The 17,564-nt window shown below is 43.1% G+C and overlaps 2 protein-coding genes across 3 annotated transcripts in view; one reads left to right on the top strand and one right to left on the bottom strand.

The window, feature by feature from the left end:
* Window positions 1–17,564, top strand: part of LOC122743591 (tyrosine-protein kinase ZAP-70) — a 197,620-nt gene that overhangs the window by 38,883 nt on the left and 141,173 nt on the right. The window lies entirely within an intron of this gene.
* The window catches only part of MYO1F (myosin IF), a 53,372-nt gene continuing 43,474 nt past the window's right edge, over window positions 7,667–17,564 (bottom strand). For both annotated transcript variants that reach the window (XM_043988634.1, XM_043988641.1), the window contains 5 exons: window positions 17,261–17,409; window positions 16,978–17,055; window positions 12,172–12,367; window positions 11,733–11,902; window positions 7,667–11,118 (listed from right to left, as the gene is read on the bottom strand). In XM_043988634.1, the coding sequence (XP_043844569.1) occupies window positions 11,042–11,118; window positions 11,733–11,902; window positions 12,172–12,367; window positions 16,978–17,055; window positions 17,261–17,409 (670 nt within the window). In that variant the 3' untranslated portion in view covers window positions 7,667–11,041. The remainder of the gene's footprint in view (window positions 11,119–11,732; window positions 11,903–12,171; window positions 12,368–16,977; window positions 17,056–17,260; window positions 17,410–17,564) is intronic.

The raw sequence follows: 17,564 nt of genomic DNA, 5'->3' as shown, positions 1-17,564 counted from the left end.
TGGGCAGCTTCTCTGCCTTCCCATTTTAGTGCACAGGCTGCTGAACTTGTGGCTCTTACACAGGCCTGTAATATAGCTAAAGATAAGAGTGCCACCATTTTTACTGACTCGAAATATGGCTTTGGCATATGCCACTTTATTGGTATGATTTGGCGTCAACGAGGCTTTCTAACATCCTCGGGCAAGGCTATTGCCAATGGGGACCTTATCAAGGACCTCTTAGATGCCCTAAAACTGCCTTCTTCCCTAGCCGTTGTACATTGCCCTGCCCACACAGGGAATAGTGATCCTGTTTCAAAGGGAAATGCACGAGCCGATTCTGCAGCCAAGCTTGCTGCATTAGAAGCTCCTGAACATGTATTTAACCTTTCACCTTCTGAGGATATTCCTTCCAACCTAACCTATGACGATTCTGAAGTAGAAAAGTGGAAAAAGAAATTTAAGGCGAAACAGATCAATGGCATCTGGGTGTCTCCGGAAGGTAAGCCATTTCTTCCCCGGAAATTCTACCACCAGGTATGCCTCTCTGTTCACAGAAAAGGCCATTTTGGTACACAAGGCATTGTAGACTCTATTAAGAGAACCTGGATAGCACCAGGTGTGACTAATACAGCATCTCGAATCTGCTCGGGCTGCTCCACATGTCAGTCTTATAATCAGTATGCTTTTAAGGTCAAAGCTTATGGAGGGCGTCCTCTAGCATATACACCTTTTGAGCACTTACAAATTGATTATATTACTATGCCAAAAGCAGGACATTATAAATTTTGCCTTGTTATAGTTGATCAGCTCACTCGGTGGGTGGAGGCCTTTCCCAGCCCCCGAGCCACAGCTGCCTTTGTTGCCAAAATTCTTCTTAAAGAGATAGTACCTCGTTTTGGCCCACCAGCCCGCATCGATTCTGACAAAGGCACACATTTCACTGATTCGATTTTATCCCAAATCTACTCTTTCTTGGGAGTGACTCCAAAATTCCACACGCCCTACCATCCACAAAGTTCAGGCCAAGTCGAACGTATGAATAAAGAGCTTAAGAGTATGATTGGCAAATTATGTACTGAAACCCATTTGAAATGGCCTGATGTTCTACCATTGGCATTATTCTATCTACGAAGTAGACCAAGAGGAGAACTTCATATATCTCCTTATGAAATGCTTTTTGGTCACCCTCCTATCCAAGCTAAAACTTTTTCCCCAGTTTATACATCACTGGTGGGAGGTGATACTTCTGTTGCTTCCTATATACAGGAATTACAGACCAGGCTACGTGAACTCCATGAGGCAGGAGCTGTGGTCCAGGCAGGACCATTAGACTTTTCATTGCATAACTTCAACCCAGGAGATAAAATATATGTAAAGAATTTTCAGAGAACCAGTGGAACTCAACCTGCCTGGGAAGGACCTTTTCAGGTATTATTGACAACTCCTACCGCCATTAAAATTGGTGAAAAAGACTCATGGATTCATTGCTCTCATATAAAGCCTGCACCATTCATAGGTGAAGAGATTTCAGATAGACCTGAGGTAGACGCTAAAGAGGTAAAAACCCTAACGATAGCAACTGTTAAAGAGCAAAGAAAGTTCAGAGGAAACAGGAAGTTCCCATTTAAGAATCCCACTGATCAGTTAAATGCTTTGGGACTCAGTCTTCGTAAAGTATCAGGAGACGGAAATTGCCTTTTTAGGGCTTTAGCAGACCAGCTAGAAGGTCACTGTAGAAATCATCTCAGACACAGACAAGAAGCTGCTTCTTATATGATTAACCATAGACAAGAGTTTGAGTCTTTTATAGTAAATGACTCCCCTTTTGAAGAATATGTTGATGAATTAAAGAAATTTGGAAAGTGGGGAGGAAATGATTCAATTGTAGCATTTGCTAAGCAGCATCAGCTGAATGTTGTGGTTCATCAATTAAATCAGCCTTTATTGAAAATCAGTGGCACAGACAAAACTGATGCTACAGAACTCCACATTTTCTACCATAAAGAACATTATGACAGCATTAGAAAGATCAATGACAATTCAGAAACCCCTGCCACTTTGGCATGCAGAGAATTGGGGAACCAGTTAAAACAATGTGGCATACCCCAAACTCTAGCAGCTTAAATACCTTATAATTTAACAAGCATTTCCTTCTACAGGCAAAAGCACTGAAGTACATGGCCTAGTTTTCTGGCCTACCTCAACTATTTTTTTTTTTTATTAATTTTTGGGTTTTTTTGTTTTTGTTTTGACTTTTGAAAGGCACTGAAAAGACCTGGAATTGACTGCACCTTTAAGTTCTTTAAGAGCACAAAAGGGTGCTTAGCGAATCTTTTGCTTTTTATTTTTTATTTTTGGTTTTGCTTTGGTTTTTTTTTTTACTTTTGTTTCTTTTGCTTTTCTTTAAAACTAAATTTTGTAAACTAAGTGATTATTCAAAGACATTTTAAGTATATGCTGTGGGTGAGGCTATCGGGCCTCAGAAGCTACCAGAATTCTTCTTTTTTTTTATTTACTCTTTCTTTTTGAGAGAACCATGAGTTCTAATGAGTTTTGTTTTATTTATTTATTTTTCTCCTTTCTCTTGTATGTTGTTCTGTTTAACTAAAAAGTACCAGAAATTGCTTGATACCTCACTGAAAACATTGAATATTGAATCTTGCTAATTGAAGTCTTATTTCTTTTTGATGAATTAATCACCACTTTAAGTATCTGCTACTGTTATACCAGAGAATTCATGTATAAGATGATGTGGTCTACTTGCTAAAAGAAGATTATGTAATAATGTCTAAAAGAAGATTATGTAACAATGTCTAATATAATCAGCTATTTACATTCGTTTATTATTTATATGTCATTATACTCTGGGTATGGTTTGGAATTATTGTATATATCACTAATATATTCTCAGTTATGCAGCATAGCACACATTTTTACCATCATATTGTCTTTGGTGAAATTAATGAGATTTCAGAAATATGGAAACTTATCATTTCAGAGACTAACTTGCTGTGAACTCTGACGCAGGCCCTGGAGAGAATATATGTGCAACAAAAGGAGAGACAGGTATACGTAAGTCCATGGTTTGCTTATGATGGTGACTATGTAGAGCACAATTACTAGGCACAGTCCAGTATTCATCCTCTCTCCCTCCTAATTTAACCTAATTTAACTGAACTTATTTATCTTTTTATCTCACTCAGTTGAATTCACCTGTGGCCTAGCACAATCACTGGCTGTCTCAGAACCATGAGATATGGTATGATAACCTTTCCATAACATTTTCAGGTGTCATGAACACATACTAAATTTGGCTTTGATCCAGACACATGGTGGTAAAAAGTGTTACACATTGCATAACTACCTCAACCCTCTATTACAAGTCTAACCATATAAAGGAGGGAATGTAATGGAATTTATTAATTTGATCATTGACAATGCTATGCTAAGGTTTTAAAAATACAGCAATTCAAACAGTTAAAGAAGATAATCCAGCTTTCCAGACCAGAGTCCAGAATCCAGTTTTCCAGACCAGAATCCAGTTTCCTCCTGATGACATCTTACCACTTCAAGAAGACAAGAGAACTCAGAGACTTTATATGAACTGTTTTGCTTTATTAGCTTTTACTATCTCCTTTCTGTTATATACTATCTGTGGCATGTACTCTCTGCAGAGGCTCTCCCTTTGCAAGACTAATGTCAAAGCGTCGGTTCATGAGGAAAAAAAAAAAAATCGCCCCTCTGGACAAAACTTTCCTCTCTTCCTTTTCTGTATTGTTGTTCGCATATTATTAGTCAGCAAAAGTTATTATATTCTTTTTACTGTTCCATCAAGGAAACATTCCGTTTCTTGGGGAAGCAAAGGGGGGAAATGTGGTAAAATATGAAAGTTTTTAACAGTCGGTTAGGATAAGTGAAAGACGCCAGTTTTTCAGGGACCACCCTTTTGGGGAGGAGATGAGCGGTCTGCCTGCTGCGCATGTCGGACTGCCTGCCGGGTGCAGTCCGCCTGCTGCGCATGTCAGACTGCCTGCCGGGTGCAGTGCGCCTGCTGCGCATGTCAGACTGCCTGCCGGGTTTTTTTTTGACTTCCGGGGTGGAGAGAACGGGAGGAGCCTTTTTTTTTTTGGCCGGCTTGGCGGGACTCCGGGCGGCGCGGCACAGACGGTCTGACTCACTCCAAAGGTGGCCTAAATCGGTTTGGTGAGTTTTTATAAGGAATATAGACAGCCTAGATTTAAGACGATTTGTACTGTATTTCTGTTTTCCTATCCTTCTAATCAACAACACCTTATATACAATAAAGGCTCTATCTAGAAAACCAGAAGCTTCTTCCATTTACTAGTCTGGGAGATGAATTAAGGGAAGGGTTAAGTAGGGGAGATTTATGATCTAATATCCAATTTTAAATCTCACATCCCCTACCACTATTCTCTCCCCTAACCAAAAAGTCAGATTTGTTGTTTAGTTATTCATGTGTCTGACTCTTCATGATGCTATGGACCACACCGATGCTGTCCACAGGGTTTTCTCGGCAAAGATACTAGAGTGGTTTGCCATTTCCTTCTCCAGAAAGCCAGATTAAACTTTTGTAAATAAGCAGTTGCTTAATAAATAAGGTCACTTCCCCTCTTAAGAACTTTTAATGACTTCCTGTTTCTAACAGTATGAAATCTATCTGGTGAGGGTAAAAGTAATCCAATGGATTTAGAGTCAGGAAATCTGGATTCAGATTCTAGCTCTGCTACTTAATTACCCATCTGACCTTGGGCAAGTCATATTTCCCTGGGCTTCAGTTTCCCCAGATGTAAAATGAGGAGAATAATAATTGTAGAGAGATTGGCAGGAAAGAATAGGCTATATTGTTGCTGGACAAAACAGGACAAAAAGTCACAGTGCCTCAGAATTCTCTGGCCAACACAGCAGTTGCTGTTTCGCATAAAACAGAAGGGCTTCTGGAGTGAGGGTAAAAGCTTCCTTAGAAGTGACAAGCAGGATGATTTCAGAAAGGCCTGGAAAGACTTGTGTGAAGTGATGCATAGTGAAGTGAGCAGAACCAGGAGAACTGTGCACAGCGACAGCAATATTGTTTGAAGAATTGTGAATGACTTAACTATTCTCAGCAATACAGTGATCCAAGACAATCCCAAAGGACTAATGATGAAGCATACTATCCACCTCCAAAGAAAGAACTGATATTGATGGAACACAGACTATTTTTTACTTTCTTTCTTTTTTTCTTTTATTCAAGTTTTCTTGTACAAAATGACTAATATGGTAATGTTTTACATAACTGCACATGTATAACCTATATCTGATTGCTTACTACCTCAGGGAGGTGGTAGCTGAGGGAGGGAAGAAGGGATAAAATTTGGAACTCAAGGGGCAGGTAGGTGGTGCAGTGGATAAAACACCAGCCCTGGATTCAGGAGTACCTGAGTTCAAATCTGGTCTCAGACACTTGACACTTACTAGCTGTGTGACCCTGGGCAAGTCACTTAACCCCCATTGCCCCGCAAACAAACAAAAAAAAAAGTTTGGAACTCAAAACTTTAAATAAAGGAATATTTACTGAAAAAATGTTCAAAATTGTTTTACATATAATTGGGGGAAAATAAAATATTATTTTCAAAAAGATATTGGAGAGAAGTGAGGGGAATTTGGAAGAGAAGCAGTTAATAGAGGAGTTCAAAGTTTTGACCTGATGGCTGCCCAGACCTCTCTACCTTCTTTTGTAACCCTGCTGACAATGGTTATATTGCCATTGGCTGAGAAGCCAGATGAAAGTTTCACAGCAATTATTGATTGAAGAAAGCTAGATCTTCTCTGCCCAAGAGAGGTTTATTAATCGCACTATTTCCAGAGGAGAACCAAGAAGCAAAGTGACTGAAAATAGTCACCAGGGATTACTAGAGCAAAGAGAGATTAGCACCTGGCAAAGAACGGCCTAGAACAGAGCCTGGAGGGGCACAGATCCCCCAGGGAGCAGTGTGATCGCACCAGTAGGAGTTGATGGTGACTTTGGAGTATTAAGGCCATGAATTTCCCTTCCAAGAATATGTTTCTTGGCCACGTGTTCCTTGTGTGTGTGGCCCTTTGTGGAAATGTAGCCTTTTTTTCCTTTCTTTTCTTTTTCTTTTCTTTTTTTCTTTTTTTTCTTTTTTTAGTGAGACAATTGGGGTTAAGTGACTTGCCCAGGGTCACACAGCTAGTAAGTGTTAAGTGTCTGAAACTGGATTTGAACTCAAGTCCTCCTGACTCCAGGGCCGGTGCTCTATCCACCGTGCCACCTAGCTGCTCCTCTTTTCTTTTTTTTTAGTGATTGATTAGAATTTAATTACATAATTTATTGCAAGTTCTATGTATTAGGGGCAGCTAGGTGGCGCAGTGGATAGGGCACCGGCCCTGGAGTCAGGAGTACCTGAGTTCAAATCCAGTTTCAGACACTTAACACTTACTAGCTGTGTGACCCTGGGCAAGTCACTTAACCCTAATTGTCTCACTTAAAAAAAAAAGGCCATACAGCAAGTTCTATGTATTACATATGTTAATTGATTCAAATCAATACAAATTTATTCAATGCCTACTAAGTATAAGACACTGCTATGATACCCTGAAGATACAAAGATGAGAAAAGACAAAGATCTTTCTTTCAATGACCTTACTGTTCTATTTGAAGGGAAATGATTATGTACATAAATCAGGAAGATCTGAACTGTGGTGCAGTGAAGGCAAAAGCGGGATCCAGATAACTCCAGGAAAATGGGAGGAAGATGAGCCTCCTCCCAGCTGAGTGGCTCAGGACCAGGAGAAGTAGTGACTCCAGAGTGAGGCTGAAAGGAAGACAGGGGCCATCACTGGTGGAGGTGAAGGATGGACTAGGCAGACGTCCTGTTGGCCGGTCAGAGTTGTATCCAGCAGGGTACAGTTTGTTTCTTAGATCCTGAGGATGGGAGTCCTTGTCCCTGGAGCTTGTCTCTTGGGTTCACCCTTGTAGTTTCAGGTACTCGGGGCCAAGTACAGATTGACTTCGGGGAGCTTCAGTGACCCACCCCTCCCCCACAGGATCACAGAATCGGAGTTTGAGGTCATCAAAATCAAGGCCCCTCATTTTAGAACAGAAAGAGGAAATGAGTTAGTCACAAGCACATAACAAGTAAATGGCAGAACCCAGGGCCTCTCAGTCCAAATCCAGCAGTTTTCATACTGTACCATGCTGATACTACTATTGCTGCTGTTGCTGCTATTACTAATATCATACTTCTACTAATAATAAGCCCAATAAAAGCTACCATTTCTATGGAACTTTTGAGGTCTGCAAGGTGACTTACATATCTCATTTGACTCTCACAACAACCACGTGAGGTAGGTGTTATTATTATCCCCATTATACAGATGACAAAACTAAGGCTCAGAGAGATTAGTTGACTTGCCCAGGGTCAGAAAGCTAGCAAAGATCTGAGGCAGGATTCAAATTCAGGTCTTCCCAGCTCCAACTGACACCTGGCTGCCTGGCAGATAAGAGATTTAAAACTGGAATAGGTCTTTGAGATCATCTCGTCCCTAGCTTCTTAAACTGTCCATCATGACCCCCCTATGGGGTCAAGTAACTAAATGTGGGGGTTGCAAGAAATTTGAAAGCAGTCAAAGGTTATGTATACCTATTTTATATACCTCTATACCCAGGGTCACATAGAAAAAATGGGGTCTGAAGTGGGAAAAGTTTAAGAAGCCCTGATCTAGCCCAATCTGCCTTTTATAGATGTGGAAAAAGAGAAGGGAAGTGGTTTGTCCAAGGTCACCCTGGTGTATTACGCAGTAGAGGCAGGGTTCCATCCTAGCCTAAGCATCTGAGGCAGGTTTGCTCTAACACCCCAAGAAGAATTGAGCATGAAAACCCTGTGGGTCCCTGCACACAAGGTACTTCTGGAGTTGGGCACCAAGAACATGGGGAGAGGGGCTTTCCTCCCTCCAGGGGTCAGCACAGTGGTATACTTAGCTCTAGGTCTGGTCTCCTTGGCATCTGCCCTTGATTCCAGGCACTTTTGCACTGGCCATTCCTATCATCAGGTGCTAAAAGTCTATAGGGGCAGGGCAGCTAGGTGGCACAGTGGATAAAGCACCAGCCCTGGATTCAGGAGGACCTGAGTTCAAATCTGGCCTGAGACACTTTGACAATTACTAGCTGTGTGACCCTGGGCAAGTCACTTAACCCTCATTACCCTGCAAAAAAGAAAAAAAAAGAAAGTCTGTAGGGGCACTTGGTCCTCTGAGGCCAGTTCATCTGGGTTCTCAATAACAGCAGTTGCCTCCAGGTTATGCCAGGGAGGGTCTTCCCCAATTCCAATATGCCCTCGGGTTCTTCCTTCAGTGTCTGTAGTTCCTTCTCTCAAGTGGCCCAGTTTAATTCCTCCACTCTGAAGCACCATCTCTCTTCTGGCTTCTGATCTGGAGTGGTGCCCACCATAAGGAGAATGTCTGATCCCTTCTTCTTTCTCTTGCAAGGGCTATAGTTATAACCACTGAAGACCTAGAAGAGAAAGCTTTTGCCACTAAAGTCCTTGGCACTGTCAGATGGCTCAACATAAGGAACAGATATTTTTTATAAGTGGAAATACCATTAAAGAGGCATCAACATCTGTTTTGCTGCTTCAATCTAAGAACTGTAGAACTTTTCCATCTGATTTATAGTTAAAATCTTCTACATATGTCATCTTCATTAGAATGGGAGCTTGAAATCAGGCAATATCTTATTTTTCTATTTGTATCCTAAATATTTAGCCCAGTGCTTTGCACATAGTCAAGCACTTAATAAATCCTTCCTTTTTTTCCTTTATTTAGGGGCCCTGTGTTCTCCAAAATGGTCATGTGTTCCCCATGTGAGAATGTTCCATGTGTAATTCCTATGAAAGTCTACTCTTTTTTTTTTTTTTGGGTCAGGGCTGTGGTGAACCCAGAGGGCTCTCTGTTGCCCCTCTGACTTAGTTCCCCCTCCCCATATTTGGGCCATGGTCACTGAAGAAGCAAGAGTTTCCTGGGAGACAATGCCTGGCTGGTCTCCCAGGGTCCAAGGAATTAGTTGTACTAACCTTGCCCTGTTAAGGCCTGGAACAAGTTCTGACATGTCAAGGCTGAAAGGTTGAAAAATTACTCTTATTCTCTTAGAATTATTCTTGCAGAGACTTTAGTTGATTTCTTTGTGTTTTTTTTGCTTTAAATACTGAGCTATCCTGAATAATAAATCGCAAACATTTATTCATACAAGGTGGTGCTGCTGTGTCAATGATTTATTGTCTCTGATCCTCAGCCCCCGTCATTCGGCCCCTGAGCCCGAGACTCTGACACAGGGCAATGGGGGTTAAGTGACTTGTCCAGGGTCACACAGCTAGTAAGTGTCAAGTGTCTCAGGATGGATTTGAACTTAGATTGAACTCAGATCCTCCTGAATCCAGGGCTGGTGCTTTATCCACTGTACCACCTAGCTGCCCCATATGTATATATGTATTATGGTTGGGGAGGGGACAATGTTTTATTGCTTCATTTACTATGTAATGCCTTTGTTATGAACTGTGTGATCTGACTGGTAAAAAGAAAATACCCTGTTGGGGCTCATGAGCAAAGGTTTAGAGAGGATCGTGATGTCCAAAATACCTAGAACCTAGGGTAACTAAATGAGAATTCTATGGTGAAGGGACCCCCCTATGGACTACTATTATTATATTACTGACTTCACTGAGTTATTTTGAGGAAAATGCTTTGTAAACTGAATGGCCTATCAAAATTCAGGGGCTATAGACATTCATTTAAATCCATAGACATGGATTTAAAGTTGGAAGGGATCTTATAGGTCATTGAGTGCAATGCCCTTCAAATAGGGGGAAAGTCTCAAAAAGCAGAAGGGATTTATCCCAAGGAAATAAAGTCAGCATCTCCCTAAGTTGTAGAATGATGAAGAGTACTGAATTTGAGTTAAGAGAACCAAGTTCAAATCCTGGCTCTGCCACTGCTGTACTAGATGACGTTAGACAAGTTCCTTCCTCTCTTTGGGTCTTACTTTCCCCATCTGTAGCATGAGAAATTTGGGTCTGATGACTTCTTTCTTTCTTTCTTTTTTTTTTGGCAGGGCAATTGGGGTTAAGTGACTTGCCCAGGGTCATACAGCTAGTAAGTGTTAAGTGTCTGAGGCTGGATTTGAACTCAGGTCCTCCTGAATCCAGGGCCGGTGCTCTATCCACTGCACCACCTAGGTGCCCCCATTTTTTTTTTTTTTGGCAGGGGCCTGATGATTTCTAAGGCATCTCCATGGTCTTAAGCCTGGGTACTCTAGGGATCAGGGTCACATTTGGTATTGTTGTTGGGATAATTAGCATTCAAATAGCACTTTAAGGTTTGCAAAGCATTTTCCAGTTAGATTCTCATTAGCTCCTCTCAACCAATCTGGAGGTAGGTAGTATTATTATTCCCATTTTACAGATGAGGAAACTGAGGAAAACAAAGGTTAAATGGTTTTTCCAGGGTCATACATCTAGTAAGTATCTGAGGCAGGCTTTGAACTCAGGTCTTCCTGGCTTTAGGCTGACTACTGTATCACTTAAGAAGGAAGACACCAAACCATGTTCTGTCTGTTAGTAGAGACATTGTTTTTGAATCCTTGCTTTAGAGGGTTTTGGCCCAGGCATTGGCTCTCCAGTCCTTTGTCCTTAGTCTCTCTCTCTTCCCCAAACCCCAAGTCTCAGCCAAAAGTGTCTGGTCAAGAAGAGGCCTATCCTGCTTGCCCTGCTCCTCTTCCTCCCTGAGGAACTTGGTGCTTCTTGGAGAGAGTTGGGAAAGAAGACAGGAGTCAATAGGGGAGGAGGAATTTCTAGGGGTAGGGAGCCAGCTCTTCATGGAAAGAACTGGGGGCCCAAGTTGCTCCCATAGCTGCCAGCCTTCTGAGAGGTCCATGGGATGGGACGGGACAAGATGGGGGTCTCAGCTCCTCCAGAAGTTTGGAGCAGAGATGGGGTAGGTGTAAAAGGCTGCAAAGAATTCCATTTTGACTCCCAGATTTCCTGGGATCTTAGATCTTTTCCACGTAGTTTCCAGGGAAAAGTCCCTCCTGGCCATGCAAGCGGCCTTTCCACCAGCCTGATGGATCTGCAAAGGAGAAAAAGAAACAAAGGCCTGAGTGTGTCCCTGGCTCAGTCTTGATTCAAGCTCTTTGAGCACATGCCTCATGGCTCTGCATTGCACGTATCATTTCTGACTCTTCCACTGATGAACTGTGTGACTCTGGGCAAGTCTCAGTTTCCTTGTCTATAAAATGAGAGGGTTGAAGTAGGCAGGAAGGATGGAAACATTTTATTAAGTACTTCCTATGTGCCAGATACTGTGGCAAGTGCTTTATGAATAGTATATCATTTGATGTCTACAACAACCTTGTGAGATAGGTGCAATTGAGGAAATTGAGACAGAAGTTAAGTGACTTACCCAGGGTCACACAGCTAGTAAGTATCTGAGGCCAGAATTGGTTTTTCCTGACTCCAGGCCCAGACCATCTACTGGACCACAGCGCAGAAGTAGACAACTGCTAAGACTCCTCCAATTTCTAAAATCCCTGGAGGATGTTATTACCCGTCTGTGTGTTTGCCCCCTGAGAAATGGCAGTGTCAGAACAAGAGCCCTCTTTACAATTCCGATGTTATAGGAACCAAGAAGTGGCTAGATGCCCACCTAGAGATCCCAGCAGTCCCTACCAGTGCCCTACGTACCCTCCAGTAGGATCTCAATGACCTCGTTGACATTGAAGCTCAACTCATCCACATCCTGGCCCACATATTGATAAAGGGCACGACAACGTGGACCTGAAATCCTGGGCTGAGGCTTGGGCCGTCCCACACCTGGCACAGGTCTCTGCCCAATGCTTCTTTTTCTCTGCATCCTGCAGGGACAGAGATGCCAGACTGTAGGAGGCAGCAAGATAGATGAGGTACTCCTGTGGAGAGTGGCACCTCATCCCACCAAGAAGACGTATGGTACCCATGGAACCATGAGGGAGTGAGCAAGGGGATGTTTCTCTGGGGGAGCTGCCTGGACTCATCCTGTCCCTCTGATTCTCTTTTTGTTTCCGTGCCCAGAAGTCCATAGGCATAGAGGAGAGGATATGTTTAAATGTTTGGTTATCTCTTTGGGAGTGACCCTAGAACCTACCCAGCCATCCCCTCATCAGGCACATTGAGGAACTCCATGTTGTGTTCAGAGGGTGGTCGTTTGGGGTGCCGTCGGCTACCCCCAGGTGCTGTGGCTGGAGGGGCCCGCTGTGACCTTGGACCACTCCCCATCAACATCTGCTCCTGGGGCAAGGGGCCACCTCGGGCCATGTGGGGTGCCCCATTTCGAGTTGTCCCTGCAAAAAAGAGAAGATGCTAGAGGCAGGGAATACAAAGGGAATGTGGGAAACTATCAGTTGTTGGATATGATAAACAGGACATCAGGCCACAAAACACAAATTTGGGGGATGTTCGACGCCATGGGAACAAGAGACAGATTTTGAAGACTTGGGTAACAGGACAGAAACTTCAGAAAGATTGGATAGAGTTAGAGGAAGATACAAGTCATGTTCTTCTTTCATTCTCAAAGAGGACCAATGACATCACAAGTGTGATGTCTTGACTTTTGAGTGAATTGAGTTTTTTAATAATAGATTTTACTTTCCCCCCAATTGTATTTTTTTTTTTAGTGAGGCAATTGGGGTTAAGTGACTTGCCCAGGGTCACACAGCTAGTAAGTGTAAAGTGTCTAAGGCCAGATTTGAACTCAGGTCCTCCTGAATTCAGGGCCAGTGCTATATCCACTGTGCCATCTAGCTGCCCCCTCAGAGCTATATTTCAAGAAATTTTAAATTTAAATTGCATGGGACAAAAATTAAATTGTCCTAGCTTTTTGAAAATAAATGAATAAAAAATGAATAAATAGTCATTCAGATTAGAGGATAGAAGACATGGACTTGGAGGATATTGGATGGTGGGAAAAGAATGAAATATGTCTCATATTTGTCTCTTCCATTCCACTCATGTAGATACTACTCCTAGTCCAGGCTTTCATTCCCTCGCACCTGGATTGTTGTAAGAATCTCCTAACAGGCTTCCAGCTTCTTTGCTCTTCAAGCCATCTTTCACTCAGCAGTCAAAATGATGTTCCTAAGGCACAAGTCTGTTCATGTCACTCCTCTGTTCTAAATTCCTCACTAGCTTCCTTTTGCTTCTAGCAAAAATAAAAGAATATCAGGGCAGCTAGGTGGCGCAGTGGATACAGCACCAGCCCTGGAGTCAGGAGGACCTGAGTTCAAATGTGACCTCAGACACTTGACACTTACTAGCTATGTGACCCTGGGCAAGTCACTTAACCCTCATTGCCCCCCCCCCCAAAAAAACCCCCAAATCTAAAAAAAAAATAACAGAATATCCTTTAACATATAGCCTTTATTATCCTTTGAGGGTAACAAGTGCTTGTTGAATTAATAAGCTCCGAACAACCTGGCATTCAAAGCCCTTTATAACCAGTTAATCAACAAGCATTTATTAAACACCTACTGTGTGCCTGCCAATGTGTCAGGTGCTGAGGATGCAAAACCAAAAGTGGTAAGTGCTCCCTGACCTCATAGAGCTTATACTTCTAACCATGCAATTTGCCCCCTAATTATTGCCAATATCATTTTTTTTTAGTGAGGTAATTGGGGTTAAGTGACTTGCCCAGGGTCACACAGCTAGTAAGTGTTAAGTGTCTGAGGCCGGATTTGAACTCAGGTACTCCTGACTCCAGGGCCAGTGCTCTATCCACTGCACCATTAGCTGCCCTGCCAATATCATTTTACTTCAATTTATGCTGCACACTAGCCAAACCAGGATGCTCACTGTTCCCCAATCTCATCCTGCCTTCCCACAGGCCATTTCTCCATCCCTGGAATGCACCCTCTTTCAACTCCAGTTGAAATCCTTATGCAATCTTGGGAGCCACAGCTTCTCTGAGACCTCTAACCAGGAGCATATTCTCTCTTCACAAATGTGCCTTTGTGGACTCATGATGAAAAGTGCTATTCACATCCAGAGAAAGGACTGATGGGCTCTGAATGTAGATACAAGCAGACAATTTTTCATTTTTTAAAATTTTTTTCATTTTTTTTCTTTTCATCCATTTCTTCTTTCATAACATGACTAATATGAAAATAGGTTTTACATGATAGCACATATATAACCTAAATCAAATTGCTTACCATCTTAGGGAGTGGAGAGGCAGAGGGAGGGAAAAAAATTGGAATTCAAAATTTAAAAAAAATGTTAAAAATTGTTTTTTAATGTAATCGCTTAACTTATAGGTGTGCTGGGAAGAAAAATTGGTCGTTTTCCTTTGTAAACCTTCAACTGCTCTAGAAATAGGAGATGGTAGTTGTTTGGGTTTTTTTCTAGTCCAAATCTGTGATTTCATTGTTATAAAAAAAATGCAGGCACATTGTCTGCACCTTATGGTCTTAGAGAATTGCCCATTTCATGGAGAAGTTACTTGCTCAGGGGTCTCACAGCTAGTATGTGGCAGAGGTCCCAGGTCTTCCTGATTCTGAGGCCAGCCTTCTCCCTATTAGGTAGGTCATGCTAAACAGTTATTATTATTATTATTGGTGTAGTAAGAAGGAGGGCTTAACCCCTACTCCATTTAACACTAGCTGAATGATTCTGGACAAATCACTTAACATCTGTAATCCTCAGTTTCCTCATCTAAAAAATAGGGATTATAATACTGTGTCATGAGGGAAGCATTCTGGAAACCTTTGAATGCAATAGAAATGGGAACTGTTCTTCTTCTTCTCTCTCTCTTTCTCTTTGGGAGGCAGGGCAATGAGGGTTAAGTGACTTGCCCAAGGTCACACAGTTAGTAAGAGTCAAGCGTCTGAGGCTGGATTTTAACTTAGATCCTCCTGAATCCAGGGCCGGTGCTTTATCTACTGTGTCATCTAGCTGCCCCCTATTATTATTTGTTTTGTTTTGGTTTTTTGGTGAGGCAATTGGGGTTAAGTGACTTGCCCAGGGTCACACAGCTAGTAAGTGTCAAGTGTCTGAGGCCAGATTTGAACTCAGGTCCTCCTGAATCCAGGGCCAGTGCTCTATCCACTGTGCCACCTAGCTGCCCCTTGCCCCCTATTATTATTATTATCTCTCATGGACTTGGTACACAAGGTCAAAAATCAGAAGAAAATATTTCTTTGTGTGAGAGAAGGCAGCCTAATGTGATGCCAAAAACACTGACCTTAGAGTCTGAGGACCTAGCTTCAAGTCCTGGCTCTGCCTTGGTGACCTTAGGTAGGTATCACTAGGCATATGTATAGTTACCCTCTTTGGGCCTCTGTTTTCTCATGTGTAAAATGAGGATACTGACCTTACAGTATTATTGGTCATACCATGGAATTTGGGTTCAAATTTCATCTCTGCCATCAGCTCTCTATATGACCATGGACAAATCACTAATTCTCCTTGAACTTCTGTTTCCCTATTTGTAAAATAATGGGGTCAGACTCAGTGTCCTCAGTGTTCTATTGTAAACTTGAGAGGGGTCTGAGTGAATATTTCCCAGGTCAAGGAATCAGTCAAAGTCCAGTCCTATTCTGAGACTCTATTTGTCCATGAGGACAGAGTGAGGTGAGAGCTGGAATCATCGGGGCAGCAGCAGCGGGAAGGATCCTGTGGGGAAGCTGGGGCTAAGTCAGAGAGAGGGTGTCTAGCAGGGAGGGAGCTGAGGCAGATGAAGTTTGGATTGTTATGGGGTCAGGTATTTGGGACTGTTAAAGTTTATTTATTTTTCTAAAATTTTTTTTTTTTTAGTGAGGCAATTGGGGTCAAATGACTTGCCCAGGGTCACACAGCTAGTAAGTGTTAAGTGTCTGAGGCCGGATTTGAACTCAGGTCCTTCTGAATCTAGGGCTGGTGCTCTATCCACTGTGCCACCCAGCTGCCCCATGGGACTGTTAAAATTTAAACTGGCCAGCTAAACTCAAGGACAGACACACCTTGAGAAGCAAGAGAGATAAGCTCATTCGGCGTGGCTGCTGCCTGAATGGTGCCAGGGGGGCAGAGACAGCTCCAGAGATGGGAGCAGCCGCCCCTTGCCCGACTTCTCCCAGCCCACCCCCAATAAGGGCTCAGGTGATCACCCCATCTACCATCTATAAAAGCTATAGCCTTGGGGCAGCTTGGTGGTACAGTGGATAAAGCACCAGCCCTGGATTCAGGAGGACCTGAGTTCAAATCCATCCTCAGACACTTGACACTTAGTAGCTGTGTGACCTTGGGTAAGTCACTTAACCCTCATTGCCCCACAAAATTAAAAAAAAAAAAAGCTATAGCTAGGTATCTCAGAGAATTGTCTCTGAACTATCTCTCCTTGTGACTCCTCTCAAGGTCTCCTTTCTCTAGTGCTTAAATAGAAGATGATTTTATTCTAATTGGATTTGTGTGTGAGAGGGTGTCATTCTTTTTTGTTTTGTTTTGTTTTTGCTTTTTGCAGGGCAATGGGGGTTAAGTGACTTGCCCAGGAAATTTTCTTTTTCTTTTTCTTTTTTTTTGCAGGGCAATGAGGGTTAAGTGACCTGCCCAGGGTTCACACAGCTAGTAAGTGTCAAGTGTCTGAGGTCAGATTTGAACTCAGGTCCTCCTGAATCCAGGGCCAGTGCTCTATCCACTGCCCCACCTAGCTGCCTGAGGGTGTCATTCTTTTTTTTTTTTGGTGAGGCAATTGGGGTTAAGTGACTTGCCTAGGGTCACACAGCTAGTAAGTGTTAAGTGTCTGAGGCTGGATTTGAACTCAGGTCCTCCTGAATCCAGGGCTGTTGCTCTATCCACTGTGCCACCTAGGTGTCCCAGGTGTCATTCTTTAAAGAGGAATACCTAAGGACCCCCAATAACCAATTCCTCGTGACAGGATGATGCTCTGCTAAGGATGGGATTGGGGAAGCCACAGGATCCTCACCTCTGGGGGGACCTGGGGCTGCTCGGGATGGTGCTGGTCTTCTCCTCTGGCCCTGTAGGGGTCCTTTTTTTGTTGGCTCTGCAAGAGAAGGAGAGCAAAGGAAAGGGTAGAGCTGAAACAAAGTGACCCAAGGTGCTCTATTCCCCTAGCCCTGACTTCCTTGTGAGAAGGCAGCAGCTGAGGCCTTGAGGACACCCTGTCCCTCCACAACCCCGTCCTCTATGTCGTTCTGCCTCTCTGTTCTCTTTGGTCCAACCCAGCCCAGCTCCCCCCAGATACTTACTGGAGTTCTTAGGAAGGCCATCACTGATGCTGATCATCAGGGTCTTGCCACTGGCTTTGAGGGTGGCCACCTCTCCTGGACCTCGGGAGAAGGTGATGGCCCGAGTTCCTCCTCCACCCCAGCCTTCCTTCTTCACCCGAAACTGTAGTCTGATGGAGGGATAAGGGAATCAAGGAGGGACACCCAGATAACCCCAGTCCCTCCTTGTTTTACCTCCCCCAGCCTCTTCCACTCTTCCCATCTCCTACGCTGTGCTTCTTGTCACCTTCAGGGACCCAAGAGATGGAAAAGGGAAGGTGGAAAG

Source organism: Dromiciops gliroides, chromosome 1, assembly GCF_019393635.1.
Source record: "Dromiciops gliroides isolate mDroGli1 chromosome 1, mDroGli1.pri, whole genome shotgun sequence".
In the NCBI taxonomy this organism is placed as follows: Eukaryota; Metazoa; Chordata; class Mammalia; order Microbiotheria; family Microbiotheriidae; genus Dromiciops; species Dromiciops gliroides.
This window is presented reverse-complemented; position numbering and strand designations above follow the sequence as displayed.